We start from the raw sequence: 21,402 nt of genomic DNA on the forward strand, positions 1-21,402 counted from the left end.
TCGTTATAGTAAATAACGTTAGTTCGGACGCTTTGATAGTGACAAGGGGTGTACCACAAGGGTCTGTCCTTGGGCCCACTCTATCTTTATTGTACATAAATGACATGATTCATCACCTAACAGCATCTAAAACTATCTTATACGCGGACGACACTACGATACTATCGAAAGGAAAATCCGAAGAAACGAGGCTACAAGCTATGAACTCGTCCTTACAATGTATGGAAAACTGGCTTATTTCGAATGAAATTAAGCTGAATAAGGGGAAAACGCAAACCATACATTTTCGTACTCGACTCAGAGACAAGCCATGCCTACCATGCAAGAAGGAGGTCAATGATCCAGTGAAATTCTTAGGAATCTACATCGACGAAAACCTAAACTGGGAGAAACATATTCTCTACACGGCCAACAAAATTTCTAAAAGCATTTACCTTCTTAGAAATTTAAAGCAATTTGTATCGATGGAAGTACTTTGGACCTGCTACCACAGCCTCATCGTCACACATATGTCCTACGGTATAAGTGTTTGGGGTTTTTCTAGTAGTGCCAAATTAATTTTCAAACTGCAAAAACGCATTGTGAGAATAATTACAGGTGTTCGGTACACTGAAGACGTACGACATAAGTTTAAGGAACATCGTATACTAACTTTACCCTGTATTTATATTTATCACACCCTCCTCGAAGTGAAAAACAACGTACATGTATATACGACTCAAAATGACATTCATGCACACGATACCCGTACCAAAGACTTAATCAACATAAAACGCTTAAGACTCAACAGGAGTAGGAATTCAACCAACTATCACGGTCCCAAATTGTTTAATCATCTACCTGACACGCTAAGGACTGCTTCTTTAAATAAATTCAGAATTGATGTTAAAAAAATCTTGCTAACTGGTAGCTTTTATTCGATCGATGAATTTTTGTCCTCCAAGCTGTGATGTTAATTTTAATTTGTTTTATTTTTAAATATGACAAGTGTAAATACAGTAATGTATTTTTAGCACAAATATATATTATTATTATTATTATTTAATTTGACGATAGAGGCCATCCTAGTGTCTAGGTGTCTTTTACTTACTTTTTTGTTTTGTTGTTAGAGTTCACGTTTTGTACCTTTGTGCACTTACTAAAATTCCGAGGAAAACGATCCGTTTGAGTGCAGTGCGTACGTATATTCAATAGTTATCAATACAATTAACATTAACTTCGCCGTTACCAGTAAAGCACTTTCTTTAAAAAAAGTAAACTCAAAAGGCAAATGCAACGCTCGTTTAGTGACCTCATTTCGAAAAAATTCAAACAATAAGCGGAAAAATGAGCGTGTCCAAGGTAGTTGGAGTTTAAGTTTTTATTATTTCTGTGTACTAAATACCCATAACTCGAGTTATTTCTTAGAGAATTTGTTTTGAATGCGGGCGGGCTTAATTCTCCTGAAAATTTCTATACTACGAGAGGCAAATTTGTACGGCTTTGTGTGGCTCTCAAGGGCACTACCGTATCACCCCTAAAGCTATCCAGTTTTCAATTTTTCTTGGAGGGAGCCTTTTTCCGTAACCTAAAGAAAAACACCGATTCCAGCGATATCTGTAAGCTACGTTATTTTTTGTTGAATTGGTCGGTTATCTTTAATAATTTGCATTTGTTTAACATAATCATAATATCCTTAAAGGCTCCGATCTATGAAATTAATTGCATGGAACAAATTTGTATTGCATTTAATTATTATAATTGGATTCATACAAGGAATTTGGTTATTTTTCATTACTTGGGAATTTGCATTTCATTTAAGTGACAGTATTCCTTTGAATGAATTCAAATTTTGTTTAGCTATAAAGTGTGTATAAATATGGAATTGGATGAACTTTAGTTTGTCAGTATATTTAATTATTTATATTGGAATTCGTACATCTTCGCCTGGAGCCGAACCAGAGCGTCAAGTTTTTGATATTCAGATTTAAAAAGGAGATAAAGCGCCACTTCTGCAAGGTAAGGGGAATTTAAATTTTATTACAGAGCTAACCGTGGGTAAAATTGATTGCGATAAAAAATTTTTACCAGTACCTTCTCGAGATTATCATTTCTATTTAAGTTACTTCAGATATTTTTTTACAGTTTGCCGCTGGACCTTTTTCGATGTTCCCTGAAAAAACAGAAGAAGCTACATAAGAGACGCGTACCCCTTACCATTTATTTAGTTATTTCTCAGACCAAGAAATAAAAAGATTTATTTCATTCTTAATCTCAACTGTCTTCGTAGTGTGTCAACACATACTATACACATATAATGCACTCATAGCAATCACAAGAAAGAAACGGTACATCAGAAAATCTTATGGGGTTAACGAGTATTACAGAAGAGATGTGACAGTTGATTTGGTAAATTTCACCTATTTTTATCTAGCTTGAGCAATAGAACCGAACAACGTTAAGGTGATCGCAAAGATAACACGAAACAAATTGATGCAGTGGGCGACAATCACGTCAAATTATTATTATTGATAAGGAGACGAATGACATAAAATTGACTTGTGTCAAACGCGTAAGCGTAATTCTTCTAATATTACAATGTGTTTACCTCTCTTACTATAAATTATTTTATAGAGCAGTTGGAAACTTGGTGCAAAATCCTACTCATTACATTATCCTAATTGGAAATTTATTATCCGAAATAAAACTCTTATGTAAATGTAATAAGTTCAGTACTTCATTAAGAGCAAAGTATCCATCGCAATAAACCGTTAATACTCTCCGATGCGTTATATTTTAAGTTAAGTGCAAACAAAATTACCACATGTAATGAAAGAGAAAAAAACCTGACTCTTTCGCGCTAGTAATTTTAGATTCCTATCAGGTGCTTGATATTGAAATACCTCACAAAGTTCCGATATTCATTTACATGTAATTGCTCCATTGCCGCGACTACACAATAGAATCAATGATATCATCAAACGAATAAAGTACGTAGCAGCGGTTCTTGTCGACGTGAACGAATTAAGCAATATTAATAAATTAATCTCAATGATAATGAATTTTTTTCAAAAAATTTTTGCACCCCTGTTTTCGAACGCCGCCGCCCTTAATTAGCGAATACTTCCGGAACAAATTCTATAAGAGCCTTTTTACTGTCTAGTAAAGCGTGGGAAGCGTTTCTCAATACGCAAATGGAAAAATAAATGATTGAATGGGAATTTTGAAAGTCTTGTAAAGGTTCACTGAGCATTCATACCACATGCTTTAGATAAGGTTATATTTAATCAAGATGACATTTAGAAGATTGTTCGATAAGTATTTTATGTGATTTTCTCCGAGTTTTGCTTTGACCTTATAAACATGAAAGTAATATTAATTTTTTTGATGATTCGGTTCACGATATATTCATTTTTCATTATTCCTTTAAAGGAATTGCAAGCAAACGTAAGGAAATGGGGTGGTTGGACATTTTTTGTATTTCTTTTCTGCTAACTAAAATTGAGAGATTTTGTTAAAAACCGATCAAAAAATTTGAGGGCAAAATATTGATATTTACGTCCGCTGTAAGCATTTGAAAATCAAGAGTCAGCGCGAAGAGTACCTGTGCGCGAGACTAGACCGCGTTTTAACATACCTCGTTTTAGTTACAAGTTTAGTTTGATGGTGGAAAACTCCCTTCAACTGTTAACTTAAAGACCTTACAGAAAGACTTCTCTTCAGCGACAAACGCTCGTTAATATATTAGTACCCCGACTAAACTTCTTTGTAAACAGGAAAACACGCTTCCGCTTAACTCGACTTGGCGTTCTCTTTTATCACGACGTAAAGAAAATTCTTTAAACACTTTCTAGCTTTCCTCCACAATAAGATCTTTTTAAATTAGCTCAATTACGAGAGTACGCCAAAACAAACGGCTACGTTTAAACGTCCACCAATTGACGTCCGGTTCGATAATTAAAAACCTTTTCCATTTCTTTCCACTTCCGCTTCCACCTCCGTAACAAATTAATGCATCGTCAAAACGAACATATGCTCAACTCGGCGGTAACACATTCTTATGAAACCAATTAGCTTACGGAGAGATAAGGACTCTTATCGCAAAGACAGGAGATAACTTTTACAATAACAATAAACTTAATCTTTTAACTCGCAAAACAAACTTTTCAACATAATAAACAAAGCGATTATTTAAACAAAACTAACAAAATGAAATAATTCCGATACAAAGCAAATTGACCTCGAATTCAACTAATATGATCGAGTTTGCGTTTAATCCAAAAAACGACCACATTTACGCTCAAAAATAATTGAAATTCGACACATGCATGGTGACCCAGCATTACTGTAGGTGCTGAATTCAAACAAAACGTATACTTTCTGTAGTTTTCACAAAATAATTGGTCTTCTTAGTTAAAACAACAGAATATAGGTCTATCCGACATCCAAGTGTAACGGTAGATATCAACCTAGGCGATTTAAAAAAGTAAACCTTAATTGACAATATGGGCGTCTTGTAATGTAAAATTGATATTTAATTAGGTGTGTTGATGGTGCAGACTGTCCGTTCCTTTTATGCACCACAGCTTATATGAAGGCCAGAATGATTGCGAAGACGGAATCATCGATGCGTCCCGATAAGTGCAGTGTGCGACGGTCATGATCAGTGCGGCGATAATAGTGACGAAGATCCTCTCGCGTGTCGCAGCTTCGGCAAGTGCGCCGCTCATCAATACCGTTGCCGTAGTGGGCATTGTATTGACGCTCAGTTACAGTGTGGTGGCGAAAATGACTGTGAAGATAATAGCGATGAAGAAGATTGTAATAATTTGGTGTGCCGCTGGGGTACTTGGAGATATTATACGTTCGACGATGATGCCATAAATGATCCATATTGTTGTTGTTGGTTGCATAATTCCACTGGTGACAATTAAAACGTTTGGAAAGATCTACTAAAACAACTTTCTAAGGATAGCTTATTTGTGTTTGCGTAAGTGTAGTGTAAATAAAGAAACGCTATCAAAATGGCGGTCTTCTCCTAACTGTATTTTTGCAATGTACTGCCACCAGAGGTCTCACTGTTATTTGGAATGGCGAATTTTATTGTAAATATGCTACCGTTAAAGTAATAAATGCCGCGATTATTCATAACCGGTCAATGTGAATATAATTGAGGGAAGGGAAATGACCAGCACCCGTTTCTTAGATACATGAATAGCAGCTCGGCTTTGTAGTTTCAGTGGTGGAGCGTTGGACTACAAAACCGGAGGTCGGGTGTTCGAACCTGGGCTGATATAGAAATTTTTCATCTGTGGCAGAGATGGAAATTTCCTAATTCGTAAGGTAGTATAGAACAACTTAAGACGTTCTACAGGGACACCTCTAAAAAGCATTATGCGGGTCACTCGGTAATTGGGTCTAGAACAAGAGAGACAATAAATAAATAAAAATTTATCACATTGACGAGCGATTATGAATAATTATCTTCACCCTAACAAATACACTACAATTCTGCATATTATCACATAACTTTTCACGAACCATAAAATATTTATTACTGCGTCACTGAAATTTCCGAATTATTACGCTTAGAATATTTGAAAAAGAACGAGTGCGCATTCATCCTGCAAACATTATTTCTTCTTGTTTGGGGGTAGACGCTTATGGTTTCTCTGAGATTGACAGGCTTTGTTCCAACCCATTATTAAAAACCTGCGCTAATTTCCTTGTCAACGCAAATTAGCTAAGAAAATTATATCCACCCCTCAGTAATTTACAGGTGTCCCAAAAAACAATAGTCATCCAGCGCTAAATTACAGGTACCAAGGATGGTATGTAGGATAACCAGATCCCTATGCTTGCACTGAGAAAAATGGTTCAATTATAACATGTTTAATCGAATAGTATATTAAGATACAAGTGTATAATCAAGTCTTTAAAGCACGCGCACCGAGTTTAAGGGCACGACGCAAAGCGGAGTGCCTTTAACGTTGCAAGTGCTTTAAGGACCAATTATACACGTACCTATTATAAAGAATATGAAAAGTTGTTTCCATTGATGGAGTAGGAAGTTACTTACGAATAAACTCTTAAATGCATCCATAATGCTGGCATATATGAAGGAAATGTCAAAGGTATTTAAATCTTCTATATTTTGGTGCATTCATTCAAAACTTTAAAGCAATGCTGCGATTAAAAAGTGGAACAGATTTGGAAGCATACCCTAAATTACGCGCGTTTGTGAAAGCTTCAACCAAAGGATAGGTACAAAAGCCAAAGAAATGTTCTGCATTTACAGAAAGCGACCTAAGATGATTTTTTATTTCATCCAGATGACAGTTTCAAAAGTCATACTTGAAGTATCGTTACTTAGCAACTTTAAAGCACGTGTGTTTTAAAGGCCTTTTTTTCGCACGCATTTGAGTGTTTAAAACGGAGATTGTGATTCAGGTATAATAAAAAATAATTTAATAGCCCTAAGCGATCTATATTACAAATGGTATAATACCGACAAGAAAAAAAAGTTTCTGTTTCCATAGTTCTGCTCTATGTATGCTGAATACCAACCGTTACTAAAGTTGTTATTGTGGTGAAAATATGATTAATAACAACAATTCAACTGTACTTATTAAACAATTTACAATAACCGATATAGACCTGTTTGGTTGGCGTAGAAATGTATGGTGTTGGCATAATTATTTAGTTTAGTTATGGTAACATAAGACCTCATTAAAAAAATAAAATACGTGGAAATTTTTCTGCGGCTATAGCATTATTGTCATCATATGCGTAGGTGACGCTGATGAATACAAGTCAAAAGTATTCAAGCCTGTAAGTGTGAAATATAGTATGTTATACGTACGTTTTATTCTGTGTCAAGTGCCTTTGTGAAATAACTAATGGAATTTACAGATCTATTGCAAAGTTGGGGATTGGAGAGTTGATCGCAAAAATTTATCGGTAAGTATTATACGTTTAATATTTTTAATGCATAAAGAAAGTGAAAGATATTGATATGTCGATAGCGGCAAACGGGCAAAAGTGGCATGTATAGCAAATTCGGGCGCGAAACGCAGTGGTTGAAGTTTTGTTGTGTTATTTCTATATGCAGCGTTAAATAAATATTGTTTCCCACTCACTAAGGTGTCTTGGCAATGTAAAACAAACCTTTTCACTAATGAAGTAAAAATATATTTAACTATTTTTTGTCAAATATAAGATAATCACATTATTGAGTGGGAGGTATTTTATTACCTATATTGCATTTGGCTTTACAATATTTACCTAACTTCGATACAAGAACACACATTATTTACCATTTATTATGAAATATTACTTATAGATGAATGGATAAACGACGAAAGTTTTGGACTACTGGACGATTCCACCATCTCTTCCCTAATAACTAAAATTTGACCACGTTTGATATTTAAAAAAAATATCAAGAATATTTCCATCAGAATAAATATCTCCCACCAGATGTTACAGATGTACGAAAAATATTATGGTGTTTCGGTGTGTTGCAAATCATACAGAAATCCTGTATAGAATTCAATGAACATATTGTACTTAATCGTATAGGTAATGGGAAGAATTATGTAACATTTTTAGTACATAGGGACTATATTGTATTTTTTTCTTAATTTTATAAATAGAAATCGATTTCTTTTCAATAAAATTCATATTGCTATACTGTGTGTTTATTTTAAAGGTGCGAACCACAAAGAAGCTCATAAATCTAATGCAATAAGACTAATACCCCTTATTATACAGTTTAATATCCCTTATTGTATAGTTTAATACAGCCAACTAAACAAGGTCTTGTCACAGAAACTCAGTATTATATGATATAGCACAACACATATTGTCTTAATTGAACAAAGAAATAGAGGGTATTAACTGTACTGGGCATTTAATTAATCAGATTGTTACCCGTTATTGTACATTTTAGTAACTGCAATTCTACAGTTTAGTTACCACAGCTTCAGATCCAATTGTGGTAAATAAGCAAATATTAAATTATGTGTATTAATGGTTAGTGTATTCCAGCACATTTAGTGAACTGCTATATAACCCTAATTAATCAAACTCACAAAGCTAAGTTTGATTACAATAATTAAACTTTTTATCTGTCCCATATAGTATTAAAGTTTTTAATTATGGTTATTACATTTTCAGTAAGCGCTATCTAACTTTTTTCTCAGTGTGTAATGTTGCCAGCGTTAAGTCGTACGTGACGTCACCAACGGACCTAGCTGTCAGAATTCTATGTGCATAAGGGTTTCAAGTGTTTTTCCATTGTACATTGCAACAACAATGCCGGGACGCTGACCGGCTGTAATAATAGCCGTATGTCATAACTATTAGGAGGAGTCTTTTAGACAGAAGTAAAACCGGGGTTTGCGCATGAGCGCATGCATATGAGGTACAGCAAACAGACAGGGAGAAGAGAGCGGGTAAACGGTGTGGGTGAACCATATGCGTGTATGTGCATGAAATTATTATAAATATTTTATATAGACTTTTATTTTTCACTTTACTGTAATTCAATGGTAACTCCTTGGATACGGGATACGTAAACAAGTCCATAACAACCAGGGCGTAATGAGAGGGCGTAATGAATTCATTACGCCCTCAAAATAGGTTAATTATATTCGTTCAATTTTTTTTATTAAGTCAAACTAAATACTTGTAATACAAAAGAAAGCACAATTACCCGCCAATATGAAAATTACAATTTTCAAACTTTCCCGAAAATGTAATATTTTTGTTAGAAAGGCCAGGGACGTTTATATTTTTATCCGATATGGATGACGACAGTTCCAAGTGATCATCTGAATATGATGTAAGGTTAACATTATTCGAGGTTTTGCCTCCAGATGAACCCACCGCGCTTGCAATAATGCAAGATATCCGATTTTTGGAAATGAGGCTATCTTCTACGTAACTCTGCGCAACCGTGTTACTCTTCCACTTGCCGTGCATTTTCAGGGTTTCAAAACTTGCTCCTGCTTCAACCAAAAGAGTGGCTGACGTTCGTCTCAAGCAGTGACCGGTAAATTGATGAGGGTTATCTAACTTTAAGTATTTGGCAATTATATTTGGGACACTTCCTATGGTGTTTTTTCCGACAGGTTGCACTGTGCAACAACCTTTCCTATATGTGAGGAAAAATCGGCGTTCTTTCGTATGCTTTGGTCTTAGTGCTAGGTATTGTCGAACTAACTTAAGAGCATTTATTTCTTCTTCCTCCACGATTGTAAAACCTTTAGACGTACCTGTTTTAGTCTCTGGCACGTTTACAATTACAACAGATCCTTTATCGGTGATATCGTCAATACACATTTTGACCATTTCATCCCTTCGTAATCCACCAAAAACACCCATCACCAAAACTACTTTATGCAAAAGATAAATATCGTTAGGGGCACGTTTGATAAACTCAAAAACTTGATCTCCTGTTAAAACCTGTGATTTTTTTGGTTTATATCCCTTCGATTTGACTTTTAAAAAGTAAATTAGTTGATTATAATTTGAAATGTCAGTTTTCTTTTTAACTATGAAAGTTGATTTCAAAAGAGAGTATTTGGTCCATAGCGACGTAGGAGTGTATTTCTCAGACTAAAACAATCAATAATTTTGCATATTTAGGTAGGTATATGTAAAACTTACCAGTTCCTGAAAGTACGACAATAGCACGGTCTCATTTATAGTAAATATTTTATGTTTTGATTGCCAAGCTGTAAATGTTTCGAATTCTTTTTCGTACTTCTCCTTTGATTTAAGGGGTAGCAAAGTTTCTGTTGCCTTTTGCGCATTTTCTTGAACAAATTTTGGTAGCGTATTCATCTTTATTGCAATTGGAAATCAAACTTGACGTTTCTAAGTAAACAGTTTATTTTGTTTCATAGACTACCATATTATTGTATTGTATTTACGGAAAGAACGCGTTTGCCTCAGCGAAAGCAAGTAACTAATTTTGGATTGTTTTTTAAGAATAAAGTGAAAAATAAAATCTTGTATGCACCACGGCGACGTTACCAGATGATTACGCCCATCGAACGATATCCAGCTCTCGGGCTAAAGCCCTCGAGCTGGATTCCATCGTTCTCCGGGCGTAATCATCCTAGTAACGCCCTTGGTGCATAAATAGCTATTTCTCACGGTTCATTTACACGTACCCATTTTGTTATTAGTAGTAGTTCAGTTATTCCAACGTGTCTCGTTCAACTCAACATAACTTTCCTAAAACCGATGATTTCATACGTAAGGACCAAATACCATGGTCAGGACTTTTTATTATACCATGGTAAGGACCATAAAATCCAAAGCATGCGGCCCAGTCCGCAACCGCAAGTGACGTCACAAGCCCGCATTATACGTGGCGAAATACACCGTGATCTGGCAATCCTATAACGGACGATCAAAAATGGGTTGCTGTCGAGTGGCCTTTGGAAGTTCAAGTTAAGTACGATTTCCCATGTAAACAAAAATTCCAAAGGCGACTCGACAGCAACTCATTTTTGGTCGCCAGGAGAGAATGCCAGTCACAGAACACCTGATGCCGGTTTACAATCGCATGGTCTACTATGAACAACATACGCTTGTAGAACGGTTATCAAGTGTTTTGTGACCGGCATTCTCTCCTGGGGAACCTAAATAGCATCCTTGGATTAACCCTGTCTCTCTGTTTACAAAATAAAGCACACTCTCCGATAATTTACAAGTGCTTAACTTCGCTTACGCGATTGCCTTAGCGGTTATCTCTAACCAATTTTGATTACTTTTCTTTTTTAGATTGACGCAAATCTTTTCCAACATTCAACTAACTTGACTCGTCCAACGAAATCATTGACGGCTGTAAAGACTTGCTAAAATTATTTTCGGCCCGAAACGCTTGTTCAAATATAATGCAAAATAATTTTAGTTAAAAATGTTTGTAAACTGATGTCCAGCTTCAATTCCTAGATTCTTTTCATGTTCAATACACCGCAGAGAAGATGAATAGGTTGGTTCTTTCAATTTGGAAGAACACCTGTAGTATGCAATTTAGACCTTTTAGGAAATATACTGCGGCGTAACTCACCTGGTTGCACAGTGTGACCCACATAAAAGTATAAAATGTTGAAATGTCACGCAGAATTTCAGGGATAGCACTTATCAAAATAAGTGAGACTGTCACCCCACTACTTGGCACTGAAGATTAGTTCAAAAGAGCATAATACCTAGATCGAAACCATCGCGTCCACAGAGCGCTAAATGTAAGGTACAGTAGACTTTCTTGATATTTGTATACAATTATACAGATAACAATTGCTTATTTTAAAGAAATTGCATTAAATTTTATTGAAGCTACTAAGAAACGTGGCCCCCGGTATGGGGATTACTGGAGCTGTTTTCACAGATCTTAAAATGCTAATCATAAAAATAAAGACTAATAGCTAACCCTAATTTGACATTAAATAATCAAGTTAGGTACTGTTTCCATACCATACGCAGATTATCCTTTAAAATTTAAAACAAATTCGTGTAGAGTTGGTTACCTATTATAGCTATCTATTCTATGCGTTTGGACCCCTTTTCAAGTATACATAGCGCATATGTATACATTAAAAAGAATCCCTGTACTGTACGTGTACATAACGACAGTTTAGAGGACCGAAATGTAATTTCATGTTTCAATGTAAGATTCAGATTTATAGCAAATTATTCTTTACCTACTGCAGCATCCGAACATGCGGAATCGGCCGGTCAGTAACAAGCGGGTCAGAGTTCTTTTTATTCGTGCCCAAATTACAATTTTAACAATTTTACAATTGTGAACAGCGGTATCTGTCATACAAATTTAAAAAATAATTTAAATGAAAATTTCACACCAACAATTTTCGACCAATGAAATGCAGATTTCGTCTCACGTTATCATGGTAACCGAGGTATTTATCGGAAATTTTTGCCTGCAGGGGTAACCTACAGCGAATTATAGTGGAAATTTTTTGACGTCATAAGAGAACGTTTTGACATAAAACGTCACTTACCCGCGTTATAAAAAAGTATTCTAGCAGAAATAAACACATTTGGGTAGATATTAAATCCATAATCTTCCATAATCATTGCCAATTCCTCTACAAATATGTTTTCCCTATCATAACACATAACTTTTTTCAGAGCAAAAGTCAGTAAACTGCTTCCAAACACTTGACTTAGATTCCTTAGTATTCTGGGGCGTTAGGTGCTGAATTTCGCTACGAATAACTTCCTTATTTTCTTGACCGAATCTAATAATTTCGTTCACGCTCACAATAAACTTACTGTCAACGGCATTTTCAATTCAAATCTGTAAAATGTCATCGAAAGGCTATCTTGATCTACTTTCAAAAAGAGAACAAATCTTCAAATAAGTCGTTGAGGTTCAATATGGTGTGAAATTTTCTTACCGAATACCACACGTGGTTGAATTATTCTACAAATTTGTTCTTGCTCACGAATATTTTTACGAAAATTAACCCTCGCCTTCGGCTCGGGTTAATTTTCAAAATATTCGTGAGCTCGAACAAATTTCCGGAAATAATTCAAGCACTAGTGGTATTACATGTGAAAATTCATTACCCGCAACTCGCGGTGCGGGATGTGGAGATACATATGAGATCATTTGCGAATTTCGTAAAAAGCTGTTATCGTGGGTAGGTATATGTATATATTGTTTGCCTTCATCTAGACTTGTAAAGTATAGCGTCGATAATATTCTATTCATTAAACTTGAGATACACTTTAATCTTAAGATCTTAATTATCCTTAGTGCATTAAGGTGCAGCGTTAATCCCCCGCAATTAGTCTTATAATTGAGAACACGATTCTCAACAGCTTCAGCAATTGTTTAATTGCTAAAATCACGTCCTTGCAATCTTGGTCAATTTAATATTGCAGGAAGTGCAATCTATCTGGGATGGTACTTAAATTAATTACGGCCGTAATTAATTTCGATATTGAAACAAATGAATTATATTTCTTATTAGATTACTATCCTACTTATGCGAGTGGAAAAACACAAATTAACAGATACGAAACTGGAATGTGACTTTTATAAACTTTGTTCTGCAACACTTGTTGAATACGAGTTTAATACAGAGACAACTTCTTTAGCAGTAAGAGCACACTTAAAAATTTCGTATTGGAGCACCCATTATTTTTTTACTACATATTGCTTATATGAAATACGTGAGATAATGAAGGCGTAATTGTAGATTTAGTACATGTTGCAATACAAACCTATTTTGTTATGTAGATGTAAAAGACTATTTTCTAAAGGTGGCACGAAGTTGAAGAACAATGGTGGCGACCAACAGCGGAGTTCTTGAATAAATCTCATTGGTATACTTATTTTTGTTTCATAACTCCAATTAGTACTGGAAACTGCTATACAAAGAAAACTCATTTGAGAAGATGCTCATAGAGATAAAGGTTCTATACGTGGAATGTACTTAATTTACTACTTAACGATATTCTAAAAAAAAGGATCCCTCAAATATTGCAATTTTGTGTAGCAGGGATTTGGTTTTTCCTTTGAACAGAAATTGACGTTTGTTCGAAACTGTAACCCTTTGAATCCTCGTAGAATGGGGATTACGGGGTTTTTGTATTTCCGATGGAAACAATATTAAATGCCCGATAAAGCACGGATTAATTAAAAAGAAAGTGCGTTTCCACACCATCGACGTATGTGAGTTTGCTACATATATCGTTTTAGGACAAACGGGGGGCGACTGAGAAGTGTTATTTATTATCTCAGATTATAGTCCATTTAAAATACGTGTGTAGAATATAACAATATAACTTTCAAGTTAGCATTTTGAATGGATCATTGAAAAAATCGTCGACGTTCATTTTTATGAATATTGGTAATTAGCTACTGTGCAAGATTTTTAGCGCCAGTCTTATAATATATAACTCCCAATTTCCATGAAATCTATCGCACAAAAATGAATTTGAACTGTATATGTAATGTAATTGCTTACTATGCCTTTGTATAAGATGGACGTTGAAAGAATATCGACACGAATGATTAACGTGTTTATCGATTAAAAATACAAATAAAGTAAATTGATTCTAAATCTTGCTTTAGTGACCGATACGGCTAATGTACTAGAAATGAAATAATTACAAATTGAATGTAAATGAAAGGACTTTGTAACGTTATTTTCTCACCAATTGATATTACCGATTTAAATTCCGTATAAGTAATTTTTGATGCTCTTATTTAAAATGCGACATTTTACTTGACTTCTATTCCTCTAATTGTTTACTTTGGTCTTTGTCCACTAGTTTAGATGTAATTTCTGCAGTAGATTTCATTATCTTAGTTTTACATTTCCGCTTTTATAGAGTTCTTTTACAGAGTTCTTTCTTTTACGGTTAGGGGCTATCTTAGCGTTAGAGAGTTCTTTTACTTACTTCTTTGTCTTATTGCTAGAGTGCACGCTTTGTACCTTTCTGCACTTAATTGTATCCCCTCTTTTTTTTCTGATTACGTGCAGATGTAGTTCTCTTCCAAGGTTGGTATATTGTGAAGTTTCTGCCGTCGAGTTGATTGGACGCAATTCTTTCTTGTGGTACGCCATTACTTTCTGACTTCGTGTCATACCTGCTTAAGGGATTAGTGTTTTGGCTTTACCACATTATCTTTGGAGTGATTTCTTTCTTTCTCTTTGATGCTTTGGTAGCTCCGTTGAAACGTTTTTACAGTTTTGCATTTAAACAATTCGAGGTATGTTACATAGGCATTCGGTCTGTTAAGAATCTTTTCCAGATGATCCGTGAAGAGCTCATAACAACTTTCCAATGTTGCCTTCAACTGTAGGTTTATTTTTATTTCAGGTCATCCATGGAGGGTAAAAGCTGGGGCTACAAGCAAATGGAGCTGGTAGCGAAATTTGATACTTTTGTAGCAGCTCCGTAACCCTCACGCTTAACGGCCTCATTGCCGTAGGCTTTTCCCTAAAAGCATCAAGGTTTGTGTTTTCAAAAATGTGCGAGTTCAGGTGATAAGGCATGCTTCTGATTTTATTAAAGTACGTGAGGCTTTGTCTAATCCTGTTTATGTGGAGTGGCATTAGTTACAGTTTTAGTATACGATTATCTTCCGTGTCACACGTTAGCATTGCTATTTCGCAATATTATGTGCAGCGCGACTCACTAACCCTTTTATTTGTTTGTTGTGTTATTATCTGTTGCAGATCTGCAGAACGCGCCTTTCTGAGCTCAAAAGGTTGCGACCCGAAGTTCAAAGGTAAATCTTGTTATTTTCGTCAATTCCCTGATTTAACCTTTGATTACATATTGGTTTTCGATACAGTCGAATTGTAATTATTACATTTACTTGGTGTTATGGCTACGTTGTTTCTGCGGAAGCCTGTTTTGATATTAATATTTTCTTCGATTACGTCTTGATCTCCTTTTGCTAAAAATTCATTTAAATTGAAATATTTGCATAGCAGAACTTTGGTATTACAGTAACCTATTGCAGCCCAAGCGTTTTAGCGGTTCTTGGATCGGATCAGGCCAACCAAGACAGCAAATAGCACGAAAATACTTTTGGCCGAATATGAAAAAAGAAATTGCACATTGGGTCATAAACTTTGGTCGCTTATTTTCAACGTCCCGAGGTTGGTAAAGCATGTTTCCTACGGAAGCACGGGCGATTTCTCTATTCTCTCATAACAAAGGGCCGATGATAAGTCTAGTTACAGGGATTTTTAGAATCGGCTACAGCACTTAAAACGGCAACTACACATTCATGGTGTTATATGGCAATCCTAAAGATCGGATGTGGCCTTGGTCAGTTGGATTGACTCCATACTCCGATACATCTGTGGTCCGTGTTGCGAGACGCAACAGTTTTAAGAGGGGGGCATTGTAGCGAATTTTCTAGAGCGATTTCCCATCCCAGTTCTGGACAGCCTTGCATTTTTGTCGTCGCGCGATTTTTCAATGCAATTTAAATATAATGTTTTACCCAATCTACTTAATTTGCTAACATTCACAATTTTACATATATTAAAACCGTTTTAGTGCCAATTTTGGATAGGTAACAAAGCACTAATGATGCATATACGTTCGAGCATTACGAAGTTGGTGTACAAAAAACCATTTGTGTACACACGCGGATCTAAAAGTCACCAGCAAGCACGAATGATCGAAGTTGGTTCGCATCAACTACATCATCAGATACAGCAGATGCACCACTGTTAAGTTTGTGCACACTCTAAACTCGAAAGACTCGTTTTGATCGAAACAACAGTGGAAAAATACTTTCTCCTTTATTTCGTGCGCTTTTGAGTTTTTTTCAACTTACAAAATTTATGCTTCAAAGGAACAGTTTCGATTGTCTACATTGCGACCTATCGTAATTAAACTTTTTTTTACAAAGCCTAAAATGTAAATAAAATAAACTGCTGCCTTCAAGCTCAGCCCGACATTCCTAATAAGAGCGCCGAGGGGGATCGAAATCGTACGCAGTCGAAAATCGCAAAGAGAGCTTTTGTTGACTGAAATTGAGTCTAATTGGTAGATTTTATGTTCAGAGTTGAATTTGTGTAATCATAAAATTTCCGTTCTGTCGCTGATTGCACAGTTAGCATTTGTAGACATATTAAACGTGTAGTTAACCTTGCTTTCTCCTGTTGGTGCTAAGTAAAATCCATCTTGCTGTCGACTTGCTCACAGAAACTTTATTCGCCAATAGAGCACCTATTTATTAGTGAACTTATTTTTCAGAATTCGAGATTTCACTGCAGTCAAGGTAAAAAGCCATTTTTATTTATGTTTGTTCATCAGTCTTTATTATTTGAAACATCATCTATAATCTTTCGATACCGTTATCGTCATCAGGAGACTATCTTTGCTTGCTACTTGAATACGGTAAGTGGTTACCGAGGCTGGCTCGTCTAATGAACTTTATGAACATTACCAAAACTATTTGTCTCATGAGGTATGGTGTTATGCAAATGGTCATTCACATCAATTTCTGAATTTCACTCATACACAACAAATTAACTTGCTGTGATGTTTTCCAGATTATTTTTGGCATAACATATGTCCCTAGATGTATAGATTTGGAAGCCTCAAAGTTTTTGCAATCTTCTCGATGATATTGGTTAGCGATTATTCAAATTCTGAACAATGAACAAATGTTGCAAAATTTTATAACTTATTTGCTTGAGAACGAATTACAGGATATTCAACATGCCAACGCTCATGCAGATAAAGTTGAGGATACAACATGATACTCTATCCTCGACTCTATCCTACTTTTAGTGGCGATAAGGTGATAATTTTTTATATGAGTAACTGTGCGTCGTGCGCTTTATACATTAATTTAAAAATGAATTGATAGTCCTATCAAAATGATTTCCTACCAAAATCACGCCCCCTCTTGCTGCTCAATTAAAGTGGACATAACGAATTTAGAGAAGACAAACGACCACCTTACGCCCCCCCGCGCACATAAACCTCAATGTTCTTGCAAGAGTGTATTTCGTTTAAGTATAGGAAAATTTACCGCTTCATATTAAACGTGAACGAAAGTATGTTTGGTGATGAGAGCGATAAACGATACGCGTTTAGAACTAAACGTAGGTTGGGTTACGTAGATAAGCGCGGGCTCAACCGTGTTTCCAGTTCTAATAACCGCTGTGCAGTGGCGTAGCTGGAGGAGTGGGGAGGAAGGGGGGACATGTGTCCGGGGGCGCCAAAATGAGTATTAAAAACGGGATTGACGAGTTTACGACAGTCAAATCAAGGAGGATCAATTTGTTGTAGACTATGTCTATGCCAGTCATGTATAATTATTAATTAGTACAGTATTTTTTTTCAATGAAATTGTTTACAATCCTATAGAGAATTATTAGTCTGAATTCTATTTCATTACAATACCAGATGCTTCGAAAATGAACCATATAAACCGTAAAATTTCAAAATTTTCTTGGTCTTATTATTAGTATTGTACGTGAAATGTTACAGTAAAAGAACTAGAGCGACGGTGCTATATAGTTATTTATTATACAAGACGATAAAGGGATATTTTAACCATTGAGTGAAATATGTTAATTCACGAGTGAATAATACAAAACTTTATTTTATAGCAGAAGCCATACAAATCATTGTAAAGCTACTGACAATTCTGAATTTGCAGTTTTTTTATTTTAATTTAAAACGCATTTCACAAATAATTTCAATAACAATATTCAAAGTAAATAAAAAATCTCTTCTAGCTTGAAAGATTTGTTGAAAGTTCCCATAATGCAACTTGCATTCCCTCTTTGAATTGCAATACTAATTTTCTGTTTTAGGAATAATGTTGAACGACTCTGTCGATCCGACAAGGGGCGCAGACTTTGTGCCGTGTCCCCGGGCGCAGATAACCTTAGCTACGCCACTGACGCTGTGACGGAGAGGTTTTCACGTAAACTTTCACCTATTTGGATTTTCTGATGCTTCGAGTCAAACTTATGGAGCTCAAAGCACTCACCGATTCTGCAATAGTACTATTTTGGTGCAGAAAAGAGTCATTCCACTAGAAGGTGTTCCTAGAAAATTGAGTCGTATAAGTCCGAAACATCTTACAGCAAGACGAAATCCACCACCTTCCCGAGGGATGGAAACTTCAGCACTTAAGGGACAGTGAATTATTTTGGCATGGCTCACAATCTCTGATTCGATAACTATTGTATGGCAAGGAAAGCAAAACTGATTCAATCTTAACATCCGAGAATGAGAAGCAAATTTAAGAAGAACATAAAGCAGTGATTTGAATAGCAACGAAGCCAATTCAATTCTTCTCGACATTCTAAAGTGTTTTAGCAGTTTAGAAAAGGCTGTAAGAGCTCTCGCATACGTGCAGAGATTCATCATCAACGTCAGGAACATCGCGGCACGAGAATTACAATGGCATCGGTACTTGAAATACGGTGAACTATTCCCAGTTAAACCTCTTTTCGCACGGCAAGTTCAACTGCCAGAATATGAAGAAGAGACATTGTACTTAAAGAAGCGTTATCTATCCCCAAATCGTTCAGGGTAGCAGAGCGTCGTTTACACAAGCTGGACGCATTAATTAGAAGGAAGAATGTTGAAAAGTGAAAATGAAATTCAGAAAACAGTCAATGAAAACTATAAACTCATAGAATGCCTCTAAAAAGCAAGGTATTGGTCGTTATTTTTAGGAATTTGTATAGGAATTTTATTTAACATAATCAGTCAATGTGTTTTGTATTAGATTTATTTGATGTTGTTTTTGTTTAAATAATCGCTTTGTTTATTTTATTTATTTTATTGTGAAGTTGAATTACGTGTGAAAAGATAATTCATCTGTAAATAATTGCATTGTGTTATTTTAAAGTTCATCTCCGATCATTGCGATAAGAGTTTGTTATAGCTACGTACAGCTAATTAAATTTCAAGATAAACAGATTTCGCCAATACGAAAACACAGGCATTTCATTTTAACGGCGCGAAATAATTTTTGATAAAGCGGAAAGGAAGACGTGAATCGTGGCTTTTTTGGGGGTTGACGTTAATACTTGTTGTTTGTTTTGGTGGACGCGGTATGGCAGTCTTCCGTAATTGACCGCATTGTTGCAAGATTATAAGGTCTTGGTAATTGAAATGTTTCAATAGAGGAAAATTAGAGAACGGTTTTATGAATACGTCGGTCGTTTTAAAAGTGAACGTTAATTCGAGTCGAGCTGTAGTGCTTGTCTACGCTTAGTCGGGGTGTTGTGTCGATTGTGTTTATCGCGTATGTGAACCCTTTCTTTAAGGTTTCCCCATGCCCGTTAAGGGGAGTTTTTTCCACCATCAAAGAATCAATATTACATCTGTAATTACAACGAACCCAGTGTTGTCTAAATCGAAATTCAAGTGCAATCAAAGAAGTGGTGGTTTCTTTCTGCATTTTCTCTAAAGGTATTTAGAGTAACATCTAGGTAACTAAGGGTAAATTTTATTTCCTTCCTCACATTTACCAGAATGCATAGTGTAGGAGTTTCAAAAGTAATACTGTAAACATCAACCCGCGCATTTACTTTGCAGAGAATACAAATTGTGAAACCCTGCATTTGTTTGTAGCAATATTTCCGAGATCGACGCTTATGAAACAAGTCGATTGATTTTTCCGGATGCTTATTTGTGGACTGAACAAATTTACCACAAATGCAATAGGTAATAATCGAAGCTAAGCAGTTAAAGGACGAACCACTCGTCCTAGCTATGTGTTTGTATAGCATGCAAGTTTTATTCAATATTTAAAAAAAAATCCCTTTCTCTAATTTATTTTCAAGAGAGAAAGTCATAAACCTTGAAAGAACGTTTGAAAGTCTCTCGACTTCCCGTTGTTGACAATACAGAAGACTGAAGTGAGTAATCTAAAATAGGGTGAAACTTCATCGAACCGTACAATTTTTCAGCTTCGCAACATTTATAAAGTGTACTAATAAATTTTGCGATTTTATAACTTGTTTTAACTTCAAGTAAACTTACTTGCGTAATTAAATATCATTTACTTAATATTTAACGTAACTGCTTTATGAAAATATTTGCTTTGTTTATTGATATTTAACCATCGGTGCGTATTTGGAAAATTACGTTAATAGAAATAACAAATTAATTTATTAATTAATTTATGCAGAGTTTTCTATAGAAACATAATGTTTTGTTTAAGTACATTTTTGTCCAGTATGATATCGGGAAACTATGCGAAGGATTCTTCTTTGTAAGGGTACGGATGTAAATACCGAGTTTTTAGCGCATTTTTGCAAAAATTTTTTTTTGTAAAAAGTAGCTTTTAATCTCACTTTGGCTGGCTGGCTGGCTGGCTGGCTGGTCGGCTGGCTGGCTGGCTGGCTGGCTGGCAGTAAATGCGCGCCCGTAGAAAAACGCTTGTAAAAAGACAAGGAGTGTACATGTAACTATCGGGGCCGTGTAATTAAGAACGTTAGGGATGGGGCTACAAGATTTAGAGTCGACGACATCTGGACGCCATCCCCGAGCGTATTATACTAACCTGGAGATTTTTCAGTTTTTATCTATCTTCTTCTACAGTTTTTCTCCGATTGTTTTCAAATTGGTGTCGTCGGGAAGATCTTGTCAACGCGCACAACTCCTGCGTGGCGGAATTTTGTTTTTTTTCCTAGGGGCGAAATAAACCACCTTTTGCGCGGCGCGCTTCGAGGGGTAGTCGACTTTGGGCGCCCAAAAGTTTCTTACAGCGCGAATCGCGGTCTCTCTTTCTCGTGTCACTAATAGAAGGTCGAGCTATGTGAAGTACCCAAAAGTTGAATACGATTTTATGCCGGGATTTTAGCGAAATCTACCAAAATGTGAATTACGAATGAACGGGACGTCGGAACTGTGTATCGACAAAGGGAATGT

General features: G+C 35.7%; 1 protein-coding gene across 2 annotated transcripts; it reads right to left on the reverse strand.

Moving 5' to 3' along the window:
• Positions 1–8,581: 8,581 nt before the first annotated feature.
• Positions 8,582–10,033, reverse strand: LOC116159324. 2 transcript variants are annotated; one of them, XM_031472281.1, is made up of 3 exons: positions 9,652–10,033; positions 8,869–9,600; positions 8,582–8,813 (listed from the first exon to the last, which is right to left on the reverse strand). In XM_031472281.1, exons 1-3 carry the CDS (start codon positions 9,826–9,828, stop codon positions 8,769–8,771), a joined length of 954 nt encoding a protein of 317 aa, XP_031328141.1. In that variant the 5' UTR covers positions 9,829–10,033; the 3' UTR covers positions 8,582–8,768. The 2 variants fall into 2 exon arrangements, with proteins under 2 accessions (XP_031328141.1, XP_031328140.1); XM_031472280.1 differs by having other exon boundaries at positions 8,582–9,600.
• Positions 10,034–21,402: the final 11,369 nt, after the last annotated feature.

This window comes from Photinus pyralis, unplaced genomic scaffold (assembly GCF_008802855.1).
Source record: "Photinus pyralis isolate 1611_PpyrPB1 unplaced genomic scaffold, Ppyr1.3 Ppyr1.4_LG1, whole genome shotgun sequence".
NCBI lineage: Eukaryota > Metazoa > Arthropoda > Insecta > Coleoptera > Lampyridae > Photinus > Photinus pyralis.

What these genes read in the sequence shown, in the direction of transcription:
- LOC116159324 (XM_031472280.1), bottom strand. Translation starts at nt 9,828, where the DNA reads ATGAATACGCTACCAAAATTTGTTCAAGAAAATGCGCAAAAGGCAACA. An exon ending in TGTCGTACTTTCAGGAACTG is followed by an intron (nt 9,601 to 9,651) that starts GTAAGTTTTACA and finishes TGATTGTTTTAG; the next exon opens with TCTGAGAAATACACTCCTAC.